General features: G+C 26.6%; 2 protein-coding genes across 6 annotated transcripts in view; one reads left to right on the forward strand and one right to left on the reverse strand.

Moving 5' to 3' along the window:
• mRpS29 (mitochondrial ribosomal protein S29) overlaps nt 1–13520 on the forward strand; it is a 53879-nt gene extending 40359 nt beyond the window's left edge. For both annotated transcript variants that reach the window (XM_087167572.1, XM_087167573.1), the window contains 7 exons: nt 1179–1259; nt 2248–2327; nt 5634–5721; nt 6323–6382; nt 8396–8494; nt 11216–11330; nt 13378–13520. In XM_087167572.1, coding sequence (XP_087023698.1) covers nt 1179–1259; nt 2248–2327; nt 5634–5721; nt 6323–6382; nt 8396–8494; nt 11216–11330; nt 13378–13463 — 609 coding nt within the window. In that variant the 3' untranslated portion in view covers nt 13464–13520. The remainder of the gene's footprint in view (nt 1–1178; nt 1260–2247; nt 2328–5633; nt 5722–6322; nt 6383–8395; nt 8495–11215; nt 11331–13377) is intronic.
• A 34-nt stretch (nt 13521–13554) lies between these two features.
• Nucleotides 13555–18232, reverse strand: part of Hmgcr (HMG coenzyme A reductase) — a 91680-nt gene continuing 87002 nt past the window's right edge. For all 4 annotated transcript variants that reach the window (XM_087167567.1, XM_087167570.1, XM_087167568.1 and 1 more), the window contains exons 18-22: nt 17466–17529; nt 17235–17375; nt 16096–16254; nt 15333–15487; nt 13555–13976 (exon numbers count right to left, since the gene is read on the reverse strand). In XM_087167567.1, the coding sequence (XP_087023693.1) occupies nt 13904–13976; nt 15333–15487; nt 16096–16254; nt 17235–17375; nt 17466–17529 (592 nt within the window). In that variant the 3' untranslated portion in view covers nt 13555–13903. The remainder of the gene's footprint in view (nt 13977–15332; nt 15488–16095; nt 16255–17234; nt 17376–17465; nt 17530–18232) is intronic.

Here is an 18232-nt window from a genome sequence, read left to right on the forward strand (position 1 = left end):
TAAATTAAATGTAGTTTGTTTTTAAATATCACTACTTAAAATTATGTCTATTATTGAAAAATAGCTCTGCAATTACTGGTTGGCACCTTTGTGTTTATTGTATTAAATTAAAAGTCCTTCAACCTTTGGCACCTATAAGGACTACATTAATAAATCTCAAAAACTGGACGTCTGTTTGCTAGATAATACAGACAGGCAAAAACTTTTTATAGTTAGTGGATAGCAATGGTTAATTTTTGTGTGAGTTAATAGGTTTTATGATTTCCAACATATTGGTATTTTTCTTTAAATTTCAATTGTTTCAATTCCTTTTATATTTTTTTTCATAGCCTGATGAAAATAGGCATGTATGTGCTAAATATAACAAAAGAGAAAAAATGCATTGCACGAAAGATCAATACCATTTTTGGCTTAATGATATATTTTTCTTTTTGCTTATTCTAGCACCGTAATTATTATGAGAAATATTTTTAGTTACGATTCTCAAAGCATCCTCGAAATTTTATCACATCCTCTAAATGCTGTCAAATATGTTTTTGTTTTCAATTTTTTGTACTTTTATGAATTAATCTGTTAAGTGTTTTATATTTTTGCTTTTTATAAGCATCACCATCAGCCGCAAAAGTTTCTCTGCTAATTATCATCTGAAGTAACTCTCATTCTACATAATTTGAGAGTTTTCCTATCAAATTTCTGTTTGAAACTGAATGAGATAATGCACTGATCACAGTGCTGACAGAATCCATGCTTCAGTGGTAGACGCATAATTAGTTTGAATCCCTTTGCGGTTCACGGGAGGTTTTCATGGTTTTCCTCCCCATGTAATGCAAAGTTCCATGGAGAGAAACGACTAAAATTAGTTCCATCAGAAAGTCATCCATGAATGTTAAAATTTTTCTGGTACTTTTTTCAGGAGTTCCTTTGTCTTTTGGGTTAGGCTCAAAATTACCACGCTACGGAGTTGAACATTGATAGTCGTAAACTCAAAAATGGGTCTGCTGTTCAACTTAAATCATAAGATAAAATAAGATTAATTTTATTTTTAGAAAGCATAAAATACTTAGTTTAAGACAGTTACATAAAATGAGGTTTATTGTTTTTGCACTAAAATTTTGTGTTGGTGTTTTTCATGAAACTATAGTTAATCGATTTATTTTGTTTCCTATCATGTTATGCAGTTACGAGTTTCAAAATCCTACACTTGGAGTAAAAGAGAAGTTACTGAAGCAGGAGCTCCTCTTACAGATGTTATTGAACATGTAAATATTTTTTTTTGTTTAAGTTTATGATTTGAACTATATAAATGATTTAATTTTTATTGCTTCTTGAACTACAGTACTGTGTAGTACAGTACAATAATGAGTCAGATGAATGAAATCAATCGTTAAACAAATTGATTTTAGGATTTTATTATAAATATAATAAATTTAAAAAAATGGTTTTCAAAGTTAATTTTGAAATGTTATTAATATTTTATTTTCTCTTTTTTTCTAATTTGGTTGAAATGTTACCTAACCTATATTCAAAAGCGTTTGTTCCAAACGTTAAATTGCTTGAATAATTTCTATTATGCTATGTTAGAAGTGTGTTTTTTCATGTGGGAACTGTAATATTTTTTAAATGTGCAATGGTTTATGTTCATTGTAGTTTAGTGCCTACTTGTACAGATGTACAGGGTGGGTAGCATTTTTAAAGAATGCTTATTTTCAATTTTCGTTTTTTAAAAGCTCTTAAAGGTGCTTTTTTCATTGGATGTTTTTAAAAAGGGCTTAATTTTCCCTTTTTCGAAATAAGATTTTTCCCTTACTATGTTGATTTTTGCTTCGAATTATGCGAAAGGACACATTTCGCATTGTTCTATTCAATGTTTTCAAAATTAATTTAACCCCAATATATTTTGGCGTATTGTCAGTCCGTAGCGTATGAAAACGCCGTTCATTTTACATGATTAAAAATTTTATGATTTTTGACAATTGTCAAAAACAATGCCAATTTTTTTTTGACATGGCGATTAAAACGAAATAAAACCGTCAATTGTCAAAAACTTTCCAACCCTGCCTTATTATGATACTTTGTAAAGTGCTTAAAAATATTTTTTGAGTGCTTGAAAAGTGCTTAAAGGGTGCTTATTTTTTGTTGAATAATTTGGCTACGCACCCTGTTGTATCCATTTTCTTTTTTGATTTTATTCATGTATGAACTAGCTTCTTTTTAATTTTTAGCAATTAATAAAATTATTCTATGCAGGGTATTGAAAGAGTAAGACATGCTTCTGATTGTGTAGCAGTACTCCTTAAAGAAATTAAACTTCTTTCACAGTCTGGCAGGTAAAACATAGTTATCTCTTACCCATAGCATAGTTTCTTTTAATATTTAAATTAAACTGATTTTTAATTATAAGTCCCCCCCCCCTAAATTTCACTTTTATATTTTCTTTCTATTAATTTAAAATATGCATTAAAAAATTTCTGCAGTTAATAGTTCTGTAGAAGTAATGTAGTTTTTTTTAAAAATTTTTGTAATGAATATTCTGTAACCCAGAAGTAGAATTATGTCTAATGTTCTGTAACAAAATTTCTGATAATTATAAATTTTTTGTGGGCATCATTAAAATGATTCAATAATTTCTCACTAGTTAAATTAACATTTTTAAAAAATGTTCACTAATTTCATGATGCTAAAATTCCAAACTAAGGAATAATTAAGTATTAATTGAATTATGTAAAATCGACTACAAAGATTAACAGCATACAAAGTTTTCATTGCAACTTAGACATAAATTATTCTGCAGGGAGTTGAAAGTTCTTTGAAACAATCTTTGATTATTTTGTCACATTTATCATAATTTTGAGCACTTACTGCATGATTTAAAAATCTGTTAATGTTAAAAAATATCTTTTCCAAACATTCACCAAACTTTCTCTTTAATATACAAAAGTGATTTTTTTTTTTGAATTACGCAGTTAGATTTCATTGTGTGATACGTATCATTTATAATCTTAAATCTACAATGGTCTCTCATTGGATGAAAATTGACGCTGTCGTTAATAATGGCAAATTTATGGTTCCATTGAACTCTCAATGAGTATTAGTACTCATTTGATTATATGATTGTATATCTTTGTATTTTTGCTTATTAACTTCATCATTATAATTAAGAAATTGCAGTTTTCTTTAGGTTTCACCTAGTAATTTTAAATGCACGGCTTTTTATTGTCCTCAAAGATGGCAATTACAAACTATCTGATAAAGTTTTACCAATATTTATAATTAAAGAATTAAGAATTTTTTTGAAAATTTATTCATCGTAGCACATTTAGGTTGTCACCCTTTATGGGCTGTTATGATTAGATAAAATGATAAATAGTTACGGGTTGATAATAAAATCATTAATACTGATTTAAATTTCAGTGCAGAAAAGACCAATATATTTTGTAACTATAATATTAAAATAAATTAGTTTTTTTGTTGTAAATTTTGCAAATCATCTATATTGTACCTTCTTTCCTGTAATCATATATTTTTTACACAAAGGTTAATTTATTCAGAATTTATGATTTCAAACTTGATTAAAATAATCATTGCTTAATGCAGACTTTGGCTAGAGTAGGGGTCGATACAGTATAATTAGTGGTCATTCCGATATAGGGGTCGATGAATAAACACTAATGCTAATCAATTTCAAATTTATTGGCAGCAGTGCAGTATGTACAATTTTCATTTGTAATGCCATTTGCAGTTGCAATTTATAAGTAAGGTTTTTATAATAAAGTGTTCCACAACTGTCTACTGCAGACCAGGGGGTTCTACTGCAGACCAGGTTGAGGTTCCACAATTTCATGACCAATAGCATGATTGTGGCAATGTGGCCAACACTGCACACAGGCCATCTTTACTTCCCAGACAAGCTGATAACCATCAATCTGAAACTGGGTGGGCTTCCTGCTGCCCCTGGGGATCGAACCCCAGTTCTTCACAATGGCAATTCAGTGCCTTAACCACTGAGCCATCGAAGCTCTTTTTATAATAAATTATACTTTATTTGATTTCTTATTCCAGTGTATTTTTTTAAAATAATTATTGTTCTTTTTTACATTCAAAATTTGAGCATTTCGCAATTATTCTTAGACTTGTGAGAAATGATTCTTGCTCCATTTTGTTACAAGATGGCTCAGGTGCAAGATTGCCATTTGAAACTTATAGTAAATCTGATTAGAAACTTATAGCAACTTCTTTTGCAAGTGAGGGGAGTAAACTGGTACTGAGGTCTTACCACTTTACTTAAGAAGAAGGTACCTAATATATGTACCATTCATTGTGTCTTACATAGAACTTATCTAGAAGTGAAATATTTCAGTGACGATCTTTATAATACATAACGGTTGCATATTAAATTTGAATTTAGCCTCTTAAATCATGGCTGTTTGTTAAACTTTGCAAGGAAAAAGATGAACCATCAAACGAATTATTATAGGATTTGCATAGTCCCAAAAAACTTAAAAAAGTGGTAACAAAAGTAAAAAACTAAGATGTATTATAATAAATTTTTATTCTCTACCTTGCTAAATATTTCCTAATAAATAAATCTGGTTAGGGAATCTATAGTTTTGTATCTTTAATTGTAAAGTGAATAATAAAAAGAAATTTGTCACTTTCTATAACAATATTGATGTGACTTTTTAAATTTTTTAAGGACCATAAGAGCTCTGTATTATTATTCACCAAAATATGATGGATGTCAAGAGGAAAGTGTTCACAAAGACTCTTTGAATTGTTTGAAACAGTTACAGAATTTCTTACAGAAATCAATCCTGCCTTAAGTGATAAAAAGTTTTAAAAAAACATACATATATATTTTATGTGGCAGATGTAATTGCAAAGTTTAATGATATCCAGATACATCTCCATAGAAAATATATTACACAAATTCAATCATGGACAATTAAGCTTTCAAGTTAAAATAATCAATTAAGCTTTCAAGTTAAGAGAAACTTGTTTAAGTTTTCATTGTTATTGAAAGATTTTCAATCCTTTTAAACTATATTATGACAATAAGATAAACAACTACAACCGACTAAGAATGAAAATAATGCAAAGCGTCATTAAAAATTAAGTGATTATTTTAAATTATGCGTTGGAAGTAATTATCACCTCAATTTCTTCCAAGGTAAAAATATTGACTGATACTTGTGAAAATAAGTCAGTGAATTTCAGTTGACCTTAAAGCATAGATGTTTTTTAATAATTTTATTGAGTAAATATAAATATTTGACAAAATGTCAAAAATTTTGCATTCCTTAGCTCATGTATGGTTGAATATAGCTATAGCCCTGCTAATTCTCTTTTAACAAAGCAGAGAAATAAATTGAATGTGGAACTCCGGGGCCACATCCCTCTCATTGATTTACATAAATAAATAATTAATAAAAATAAATAATTTAAGATACAAGTAACGTTTTTTCGTGTAATTTTTTAAAGAGGGGGTCGATAAGAGAATTATAAAATTTTAGGGGTCGATGATCACTATAGTGTGGCTGCTTCTGGATCAAAGCATATAGGAGGTTGAAAAACTTCAAAAACAAGAGTTTTTGAAGTTTGACTGTTTAATTAATTAATTTGTTTTATTAATATAGGTTCAAAACTGCAGTTGTGGTTGATGGTGTAAATGCTTTCTTTTCAAAAACCAATAAATTTCAGTTTAAAAGAGCTGATAAATCTGTGGTATGTTACAGTTGTTTTAAATAATGGTAAAATAATTATACTATTGAATTTATGTCATATTTTATGTTAACTTAAAATAAACACTTTGTCTCATGGTTCTCTATGATAATAATTCATTAAATGTTATTTAATTTATCAAATTAGTTATAATTTTTTACATGCTAAATAATATTTTAATTCCTATAATATTTTAATTTTTTTAATGTAATTATTTCAATAAGTCTTGCAGTGAAATAAATGCCCAAGATGATTAACTTAATCTGATGGTTTTGCTGTTTAACAAATTCTGAATCTTAGAGCTATTTTCATTCTGGGTTATCTAATATGTTATTTATAATTCTTTATTAACATGATGTCTAAATTTCTAAGTTTAAATGTAAGTTATTTTTTATACTATTCTAAATTTAAAACAATTTAGTTAATAAAAGTAAATGAATAAACAATTAAGCTATATGTTGTTTGTCATTAAAATTAGAAATAATTAAGAATACAAATCAAATTTGTATTTTTCCCAAATTCAGAGTGCTATTCAAACAAATTGAGATTTTATTCCTTTCCAAAATGTACAAACCAGCTTTTATTCATATTACATTAATTGCAGGCTTTGGCAGATGATATTACAATTGTTCGTGCCATGAAGAAACTTTTAAATAATGATTGGGTATGTTGTTTCACCTTCTTTGAAAATATTTTTTTTGCATAATTATTTGTTTTTTATGTAATTAATTGTTGATGTTATCTTTGTACTGCTGGTTAAGCCATGTTCAAACCAATTTTTTCAGATAAATAATCCTTTTTTCAATAATCTGTTTCCTTTGCATGTCATTATAGTTTGAGGGCTCCTTTTAATGTATGTTAATCATTCCCAAATTATCATATATACTGGTGTATAAGTAGACTAGCTATTTTGATTATAAAATAGCCTATTTCATTGTTTTGAACATTGACATTGTTCTATCTTGATATGATACATTTGCCCACATGTCATGTTTTTTGTCAAATGATACTAGATGTCAAATGTGTGTTTTGTCAAATGATACTAAGACATGATACTGGATGTGTATGATGTAATTAGACAATAAACAAAAATGGTTTCAAATGTTGTAAAATCTTTTAAAATTTTTTTGATTTTTTGGGTGGGGTAAAGAAAATTTTATGTGGGACTCAGTATATAAAGGATGAAGAATACATAGCAGAGTGGGATACGTATGACAACACTGTTAATGTTATAGAATCTTGCATAGATGATATTTTGGAATCTTTTACTTTGTAACTTTTTGGTATGTTTTAAAAATTTTCATTGTTTTTCTTTTCTTTACTTATTCTTGACGTAATTTAAAGTATGTTTTTTTTTTAAAAAAAATAAACTTTATATGATAACGAAACAGAAATAGTTTTTGAAAGTGATAAATCGAACAGCGTTATTTTTATCTGTTTTATTGTTTACAATGCATCGATATTTTATGATCAAAAAATGTCTGACTTTAATACTGATGTATAAGTCAATCCTCTGACTTTCATCAAATTTTTGAGTTTTGAAATGTTGACTTATACTACAGAATATAGAGTAGCTATAATTTTATTATATTTTAATTCATTTTTAAACTATTATTTTTTAGAAACTATTTTTCCAAGTTATTTTAAGCTTTGTACTTTATCATTTAAAATTAAACAGTTTAATATAATGTAGATAGTTGCTTGTCTTACTAGTTTGGCGATTATTAAATTAAATAATAATTATTAAAGAAGATACATGCTTGATTGAAATTACCTTCAAATGAATAACAGTGTTTTAAACAACTGGTGGTCCTCTTAAATGATTGTGAACATAAAAAAATCTCACTCCTATATTTTCTACCTACTCCTACATTTACTTTTGTATATAGAAAAAGCCTTGGTTTTTTTTGTGCTGAAACACCCATCTATCTAGATTTGGATAGTATATTATCTAGAATTAAATATGAGGAAAATTCTTCATACCACAGTTTTATGATTGTAGAGGAGATTCTCCTAAATTACTATTATATAAAAAAATGAATATTTGGAAACAATAAAAATTAAAATGTCAAAAACTATGAGTGATTTACAATTGTGCTCAAAAATATCATATGATTTACTCATTTTGTTCCTGAGATGTTCGAAAAAATTCAGAATAGAAAAAAATAATAAATTATAAGGGGCCCAAACTTTTAACTTCTATTGGTGCTGCATTAAAATTTTCATGATACTAAATATGTGATCATTAATGACTATAGTTAATGTGGTGTAATGTTTTATATTTTTATACTTTTATACTAATATACTTTTTTATATTTTTGACATCTTGATTTGATGAAGAAAGCAAACAGATACTTATTCGGAAGGGAAAACACTTTTAAACAATGAAAATTTTGAGAAAAAAAATGTTTTTTTTTGTTTAAAAAATTTAAAATTTAGTGTATTTTTAAAATAAAGCAATTTTTTTAAAAGATATTATTAGTGATTTTGAAAAACTGAACTTTTATTTAATTGCATAAGCAATTTAGAAATGTGTAGAATTTTTATGATGGGGCTTTATGTGTCTTAACATAATTATAGTATAATTTTTATTCTGGTATTGTGTCAATTACTATTTTCATTACTTATTGATAAATTGTATTAAATGCATACCAATTAAATATTTTATTTTTTACAGAATAATGCTGTAGTTATTACAAGTGCTGATATGATACCACATGACCGTTATGCTAAGCTGTATGTTCAATGTACGCCACATTACCTTTTAGGAAAAGAAGTAATAATTATGAATATTTTATTAATCAATCATTATAAATATATGGAGCATTGGATAAAAAAATACCACTAAGAATTTAGTTAGATATAAAAATTTATTTTAGAAACAATTACTATGCCTTGTAGATTTCCTGTTACAATTTTTTGTAACTTTAAATCTTGTATGAAATAACCATTATTCCTTAATTTAAAATGATTTCTTTCATAACTCTTTGTATAAAATTTGGCTAGTTTTAGTACCTGAACTTTTATATGTTTAATTTCTATTTATTATTTGTTTTCTAATAAGTTAATATTTTTGGCATATTTATGTTAAATAATTCCTAAATAAATCCCATTATTTACCCAATTGTTATTTATTTTATTTGTCTAAATCCCCAAAAATCCCCAAATTGTATTTCCTCTACCATTTTGAAATGCAGAAAGAGCTAACTTGAAATTAATGTTCAGGGGCCATGGAGTGCTCTTTTTCTATTTATTTTTTCAATGTGTTTTTAATATTGTACAGCTATCTAAAATAATGCTAGTTTTCACTAAAAGTGTTCATTCTTTAAAAATATAAATCAGTTATGTTATTAAATTGTTGATTTTTAGATGATAAATGGACATTTTAACATGAATTTTTAAAATAGCTAATTAATATTATTAATAAACACTGGGGAGAGGTCTAATTTAAAACTAATCTAAATTTCTCAATTAACACTCACAATGCAGTTTACAATTTACATATTTATCACATTTTAATGTTCAAATATTAATTTTGATTGATATTTGAGCATTGTAATTCACCATAATAAAACTTTGTAATTCTGGTGTTAACCTATTTAGAACTTAGAGACTTTAAACTGCAAAAATGTTTTAGCTTTTGATTTTTACCTACAGTAATTTAGAATTTTTGAGACTTAAGTGACTTTATGGGTATGAGTTAACAACTCAACAATCACAAATCTTTATAGTGTGGAATTTAGGGGTCATTTTCTTTATTTACTTTCCCAGTGAAATCTGTGATAAATATAGTGGGATGGAGCTCGGCACTTTCAAAACATATGATTTCTTTTTCATTTAAAAATAGTTATTCTAATTTATTAAACACTTCAATGAAGATAGAAGTTTTAAATAAAGCTATATAAAAAAGTTTAGCAACATTCTCTTTGTACTTTTGCTTTTAAATTAGTGAAATTACTTAAAAATCGTTTTTTTTTCTGTGTGTCTTAATGCACATTATAATGCTTTTGTTAAATCAAAAATTATTTTATATTTTGAATTAGTTACCATTTCTCAATCACTTTCAGTGACTTCGTAAAAAATATCCAATCTTGTGATTTTTTAAGAATGAACTATATCCTTAAATGTTTTAATCTTGAATGAAGCAAATTGATTATATGGAGCCAGAAAATATGAATCTTCCTTTTAAACTGTGATTTTCAAGTTGGTATGATTCATGCCATGCCTTTGCTATAGATATACTTAACTGATGAATTAATTTTGTGTCACATATTTCAGTTATTCAATACAGAACAAAAATGGATAAAAAAAATAATTTAAAATATTTGAAACTGAAATTCTTCTCAAATCCACTTTTTAAAAATTATAATATCTCAAAAATCCATTTATTCTTTTGAAGTTGATGAGTATTACTATTTATCTTTAAAAAATGACGTAACAAAAATTATTAGACTTATTATCTACTACAGTATGATCACATGCTTAACACTAATTTAAGTTGACAACCATTTTCAGAATTATAGTAATCTTAAAATTCTCATTTGTAGTTTTGGAAATCCATGTTATTCCATCAGTTTTTTGAAAATCAAGCTGAAATAACTGCTTTGGCATGGCTTGTTTGACTTTAGAAAAGAACATGAATATTCAGAAATCTATATTCAGAATATCAGAAATCTAAATATTTTAAAATAAATACAAAATTAGAAATAATGAAATTTTTTGATATTTTTTTTAAAGTTAATAAAATTCAAAGATAACTGTAGAACTATGTGATATATATGTATTACTCTCCTCTATGCTTTCAGCAAATTAATAAATGCAATATACTTTTCATGTTGGGATTTGTAGGCTTAGCATTTTATAAAATGACAGACAATTGTTGCAAATGGAATATGAATATTTCTTACAAATATCTCATAACTATTCTAATGCTGTTACTAATTTAAACATATTGAAGTAATGTTCTAATTATCTTAGAAACCAATACAATGTATTGTTTATGAGCAATAATTTTATATATATATTTTTTTATAGTTTTAAATAATTTTATATAATATATTTATAAATATAAATTCATGAAAGAAAATTATATTTTTTTAATTAACAAAAAGAATGTTATAAAAACATTTAATCCATCTTTCAAACATGGTTGTTTTTTTCTCCTTTTTGGCTGAAATTTTCATAGTTTTGGTTCTTTTTTTAGCCCCCTTCCCTTTTTTTTACTTGAAAAGATGTTGGGAGTTAAATTTGTGAGCATTCCTTGCAACTTTTTCTATTCTTAAAATTAATAATTTTATTATTTATTTTGTTTTCTTTTAATTGATTACTTTAAATATTGTTAAACAATTTGCAGTTGCATGCCTCAGATATTTATAAGTTGTTCAATATATCATATCATTTATGATACTCGAAACTTTGTCTAGTAAAGATTTATTAAAAAAATGTAATTAAAATGGAAATTTTTTTAATGCTTATCTTTTATTTCTGTACTTTATAGGGATTTGAACTTTTAGATCCCTTCATTCCCATTAACACAAGCATATTTACTGATAAAGAACTGATGAGCACTATAGATTACTACTGTGATAGACTTTGGATACAATCTGAACATGGTAAGTTTACTAATTATTCCTTGCAAAGAAAGGAAACTTTTGTTGATAGGGTGACACAAAAAGAGAATTTTTATAAATTTTTTAATACTGCATGCAGGGGTCTGTCCAGACATTTTGAGAAAGGTCCATTTTTGTAAAATTGTGAAAAAATTACTCTAATTTGTGAATATAAAATAAACGTTAAGTCACATTTTTTCAACCAAGGTTAAGCATTTGTGCAAATAGGGTCCGGTAATTGCAAAAAACTTTTTCAAGGAGTTTTTAAATTGTAAATAGATACAAGATTATGCTGTTTCTGTTTATTTAACTGCTGTTTATTTTCTAAAATAAACAGCAATTGCTGCTTCTAAATTTGAGATGCAACATACAAATATTTGGTATTTAGCCTATACTGCTGAATACAGAATATTCATTTTGGACGAATAATGGAAGAAGCGTCTGCCGAAGACAAAACTTAGTTCGTTTACATCCATCTTTCTTTTATTTTCCCCCTCAGAAGGGTTTATTCGATTAACAAAACAATCATGAAGATAAAAAAATTTGTGAAGGGTCCGTTTTTATGAATAGATATTTTGTGAAGGGTCCGTTAACGGACCCAAATTTCTTCTAAACAGACCCCTGGCATGCAAGTTTTTGAAACTTTTTTCTAAAAGCTGTTTTTTTCCCCTCCTTTTTATAAATTGTTTAAAAAAGTAGGTTATTTAAAAGTATATTTGCCTCATCATTCCTGAGATGTGGAAAAAGTTTTTGTTAATTCTTGGTAAAAAAAATTTAAAGTTATGCTGCTCACCACTACATTTAAATAATTCAAATGTTCCTATAACATACCACTTTGTTTGAATGGCTTTCTGGTGAGCCTTTGAAAAGTAAACAAGATTAAGCATTTTTTTTCCGTTTTCAATATTATGTTACTTTATAAAATTTCTTGCCAAAAGCAGAGCAGCTGGCATCTGTCACAAATGCAGAATTTTTGTCATGCAAAGTGATATGTGTTAAAAATGGGGCAAAAGCTGAACTGACATTCTTTTGACAATTTTATATTTTAACAGAATTAAGTTCATTTAAGTGTTTATATTGTGTTGTATAGTATGTATATGCCATATTAATTTAGTCCAAAATTCATTAAAATGAAAAAAAAATTTTTTTTTACCATTAATGGTATGAAAGCATTTTTTTAAAGCACCATTAGTGAGATAAGGTATTTTCTTATAACTTGTAAACTATTGTCAGAATCCATATGCAGGGCTGCCAACCATTTTTTTTTTGCAAAACATTTTAAAGAATGAGAGACAATTAAGATTTCAGAATTTCGGTTAATTTACTTTACTGCAAGACAACTGGAGCAAAATGGCTCTTCATATAAACTTTCGAATCATTCACATATAGTGGTTTGCAAAACTAAGAACTGTATATTAAATGCATTAACTTTGCTAACACTAGATGAAATTTCCTCCACAAAGTTTAGATAATTGGCAGCCTTGCACATAATTCTTCCTTTTCTTAGATTAATGTTTTTAGCAAAATAGTTTTTTTGTCTTGTAATTCTGTGTTCAATCTCTATACTTTGATTAATGCACTTTTTTATTTTTCGATAAAAACTCTACTAAAGAAAATTTCAATAATCATTATAATAAAGAGTTTTATAAACATATAAAATAACTTGTGGAAAGTCTTTAGTAATAGCATTTAACTAACAGTGAATTGATTGTATATTTGATAAGAAAATTATTGAGATTCAGAGTGCTACATTCCAAATCTTCCTTTTCTTATAGCTGCAAACAGCTATAAAAATGAACTAATATTTTATTTAATTGTCAAAGTTTACTAGTAACATTTCAGTTTTAATTCATTAAGCAATATTACTTATTTAAAATATCAAAAAATATTTAAAATGCAGGGAGAAACTAGTAAAATTGTATTCAATAATTTGAACTTTTGGAAGAAGTGTTATACGAAAAAAAAAACTAAAAGCTAATATGAGTGTTAGTATTTATAAAATGTTACTTTACTAAATATTCCTTAAATATATATATTTTTTACTTTGCAGCTAGATCCGATGAAGGCAGGCAACAACTAAAATTTTTGAGTGGTAACAATCCTATGATGTTGAAAAAGTTATGTGATCCTTTATAAATATGTATTAACTGCACATTAAAATAATGTAAATAAATCATATTTAGTACAATATAATCATATGTGGTACAATTAATTACATGATACATAGTTAAAAAACACTCCTTTAATACACAATAAACTATTTTACATTAATTAAATAGATTATTTTACATTTGTAAATCATACATTAAGCTCTATTTTTATCATCAACTTCCTATTTACAAATGATTTCTTTTCTCTAACAATAAAAAAAAAGCTTGTATACTTTGATGGTAAAAAAAAATGTGCTCACTCAACTAAGGAAATTATTATTTAAGTTTGGAACAAAACTCGTCAACTGTAGCTGTCTTATCACTGATTTGAACATCATTCTGTTTCCTAATGCCCATTTGGCAGTCTTGTATTGAAAAAGAAAACTTTGAGATTTGGCTTTAAGTCTGTGTTGTAAATAGCTTTTGCTATCTTGATATAACATTGGATGAGCTATCTAATGAAGATCGAGGTACGGCTGATGCAATATTAACAGAAGACCTGTCAAAAAAACAAAAAAAACATGTTTTTCGTTACTACACATTATAAAAATACAGAGGTTTGGATAAAATTATGGAAACTCTTCCACACTAACTCATGTTTTCATATTTTTCAATGAACACTTTAGAAGTGTTTAAAATCATGCGATATCTCACACATATCAATAAAGTTTAGAGGGACGTCAATTATGAATGGAAAAAAATGTTTTTGAATACCTATGTCAAAAAATACAGTGACATTATGATAGAAAATGAAATTTGTGGAAAACCCCTTGTCATTTGAAACTTTCAATAAAAAAGTACAAAAGCTACTTAGAAGTTTGCTATAAACTTTTGCATTTTCAAGATATTTAAGTTACCAAACACGTAACGAAAATTATGAAAAAAAGATTTATATGTTTTTCTGCGCATGCACAGTATGAAAAGATTACTTACATATCTTGCACAATTTTAAAATATTTTTATTATTAATCTAAAATATGATTTAATTTAATTGAATATTTCTGCAGTTATAGTTAGAAAACATAAGTCAAATAAATCAGTTTTTTTTTATTTATAAAAATGTCCATATTTCCACTAATATTTAAGATAGGTTTACGAAATTTTGTGTAGTTATTTCATATGATAATCGACATAATTGCTTATCACTGTATTTTTGGCATAAGGTGTTCAAAAACATCCTTCTTTGTTAGTAACTAATTGCACCTTTTCAAACCAAAAAAAAAAAGCAAACGTAACTTTATTGATATATACAAGAAATCCCACGACTTAAACAGTTCTAAAGTTTTAAAACAATTCTCTAAGTATTTCTCGACAAATATGAAAAAGTGACTTAGTATAGAAGTGTTTACATTATTTTGTTCAACCCAAAGCATATAATTTCATAAGAATGAATAATTGCAACTAGTTGCAAGTCACACATTTTCAATCAGAATAAATTTCAATTAGAATAAACAACATCATCAATCAGATGAGATGACTAAATGTTTTCCAGATTGAATAATGGAAAATAGCACCTTTTCTGTCAACTAATAAAATAGAATAATAGATGTACAGTGTGCACAAAAACAAATGCCTAAATAACTATTGATTTAAGGTTTGGGTTTTAACACACTTGTCTTAATGGTTTACAAGATAGATAAAATTATACTAATTGTTGGTGCACATGATGTTTTAAACAAAAATTCTTCTATAACTTATAGCACATCAGTTGAGGCACAAACTGTCATTGTGTTATATATATATACCTAGATTTGTCGGTACGATTTAGAAAAAATCCACCATTTACTTTTTTAAATATGTCATTAAAATTTAACAGAAATGAAGCTATAACAGAAAGACAAAGTCATTTAATTACCTATTGTGAGTCATATGTGATTGCACAAGATGGTTTTCAGCAAGAGCTGCCATTAGAGACAGTTCTCCGGCAAGAACGGTAGCACAAACAATTCTTGCTAGTTTAGACGCATTCCCACCAGGGCTTTCCTCACACGAACCTTTTACCCCTAAAAGCTATAAAATAAACATATTTTAATACACAATAATAGCTATAACAGAAAATTAATTTTAATAAGGCACTATAGGGGGAGGGATAAATCTACAAGAGATTCAGAGATGATAATAGAATCATGCAAAATAGGTTACATAAATATTCTTTAACATTTTTTATTTATTTATCTGAATGAATTTTTAACTATTTACAATAAATTAAGAATTGAATTTATCAACATAATGAAACATTTGATTTAATATTGAGCTTATCCTTAACTTAATACAAAAAAGTGGTTTATCTCCTACACTGTTCATATCACTTTTTAACTCGATTCACATTATTATGTGGTAAACTGAATTTTTAAAGGTACTTTGATGATAAATTAAATTGGATTTTTAAACAAGAAGATTCAATTTAAAATTCATCCCATTTTTTTAATGTAGATAATGATGAAATTTTCTCTGATATAACTACAAGCCTCCTTGATAGTTGAGCAGCATAACCAAAAATCAAACTTAAGTTATCAAATTCTCTTAAAAGTAAAATTAGAAATTATTATTTTTTAAAAATCTTAGTAGAGAAATTATCATTCAAAAAAACTAAATGAAAAGTAAAATTTCAGTCTTACTTCTAAACAAGAGGATTGAGCAGGTAAGAAAGTTCCCCCACCAACCGTTCCTACTTCTATTGATCGCATTGTGCAGCTGATATAGAGATCTTTCTCATCATCTCCCCAAACTTCCATCTGTGTCAGGCAGTTGGAACTGGTTACGTTTTGAGCAGGATCCTGTAAATATTTTTAACATATATTATTAAACTTTAAAATCATGTGATTCACAACGCATAAATACCACTTATTATTTGTTAAAATTTACTTAATTTTTATTTCTCGCTACCTATAGAATATTGATTTATGTAAAACAAAAATAATATTCATTTTGAGGAATTTTAAAGATTTGTTTAAAAATTGTTAGATTTTCCGGATACATAAAATTAATGTTTGATTATAACGACCTGCCATCAAACAAAAAATGGTTGGTATATGTCTGTATATATAATATGAGGTCAGTTTATCATGAAAAAAGAAAGCATACAAGAATATAGTAAATATTTACTTACAATCTTATAGATATTTATTTATATTTGCTACTAAATGGCAAACTAATTTTGATAGAAATATGGCACTTTTTAAAAAGAAAGAAAAAGAAAAATGATAAAAATAAATGATAATGAAGCAGCTTTTTTAAATAAGAATAATATGTTGCTGAAATTTACAAAAATTTAGTAAAGTGAACTAAACATCGTAAAATTAAGTAAGTGATATGATATATATATATATTTCAGAATAATGAAACTGATATTTTACTTCTTCTAATTTTGCAGTGTTGTTTTTAAAGTAACATATTTAATATTTCCACTCAATTGTTAAAAAATATTAAGTTATACTCATCAAATATGTCTATAGTTTAAAAATCCATTTTATATTCAAGAAATTCCTTTTGTGCAACATGCACAACTTTTCCAACAGAAATAGTTTTTGATGGATTTCATGCTAAATCTAATTCATTAAAAAGCTCAAAAAAGTATTTTGTAAATAACATTTTCTAAAGATGCAGTAGGAAAAAAAAAGCAACATTATTCCTTCCTTTAAACAATGTAATTATCTCTTGATTAGGAATCATTCTTTGGGAAACACTTGGAAGAATCAAAATGTAGGGGAAAAAAAATTACAGTTCATAGATACGTTTAATATTTAATAGTTCTTACCTGACCAGTAGCCAGATAAATGGCCGTAACAATATTTGCTGCTTGAGCATTAAATCCACCTATACTTCCTGCCATAGCAGAACCAATGAGGTTTTTCGTTATATTCAATTTTACCAAAGATGAGACATCAGTTTTTAAAACCTATGCGTAAAACAAAAATTCAGTAACTTGTATAAATTTGTTCACATAATAAGCACAATTAGCTTATTTTTTACATTAAACACAATATACCTCTCTGACAACTTTGGCTGGTATTTGGGCACCACACACTACTTCTTTTCCACGACCTTGAATCCTATGAAACATATTTAATTCATTAAAGCAAAATTGTATTTGTACACACAAAATTAACTTTTAAAAGCTATATAATTAGAGCCAATGCTTGGGGCTTCAAATATGTGTGCTGTTTTTCAAATTAGGTGAGCCACAATTAAGATATTGGAATCATTGTTGATAAAAAAAAAGTTTATTTAGAAAAAGAGTTATTTTGCATAAGACTGATTATGCGCCACCGCAGTTACCGACAACTGCAGATGTAATTTTTGTTCCTATGGTTCCATCAATTTTTAAAATTAAAATTGTTCATCGTACATTAAAATACCTTTAATTTTTTAATCCAATGTTTCAAAAAAATCTTTAGCATAAAATTTCTTGTCAATTGATACAGATTATTTCATATTCCCTTAATTGGCCTATATTATATATTTTGTTTTTGGGGTAAAATTAGGAAAAAGAACAAACAGTTAAATAATAGGGCTCATTTAACCCCTTCATTACCTCGTAGCCTTCGTACACATATATAAACTTTTGTTTCTTAGTTGCAAGCAATTTAACATTTGAAATATTTATATTATTTTACTTAGTTAAAACCTAAGGGTCATGTATGTGGACCTACAATTATTAGTCTCCTGGCAGTAAAATAAAAATTCGGAACTGCAAAATAAATTTTTGCTATATTCCTTTATACTTCAGTACTTCTTTTTCTGACAAAAAAAAAA

The sequence above is a fragment of the Parasteatoda tepidariorum genome, chromosome 7, assembly GCF_982258835.1.
Source record: "Parasteatoda tepidariorum strain Cologne lab strain chromosome 7, Ptep-v5.0, whole genome shotgun sequence".
Classification (NCBI taxonomy): Eukaryota; Metazoa; Arthropoda; class Arachnida; order Araneae; family Theridiidae; genus Parasteatoda; species Parasteatoda tepidariorum.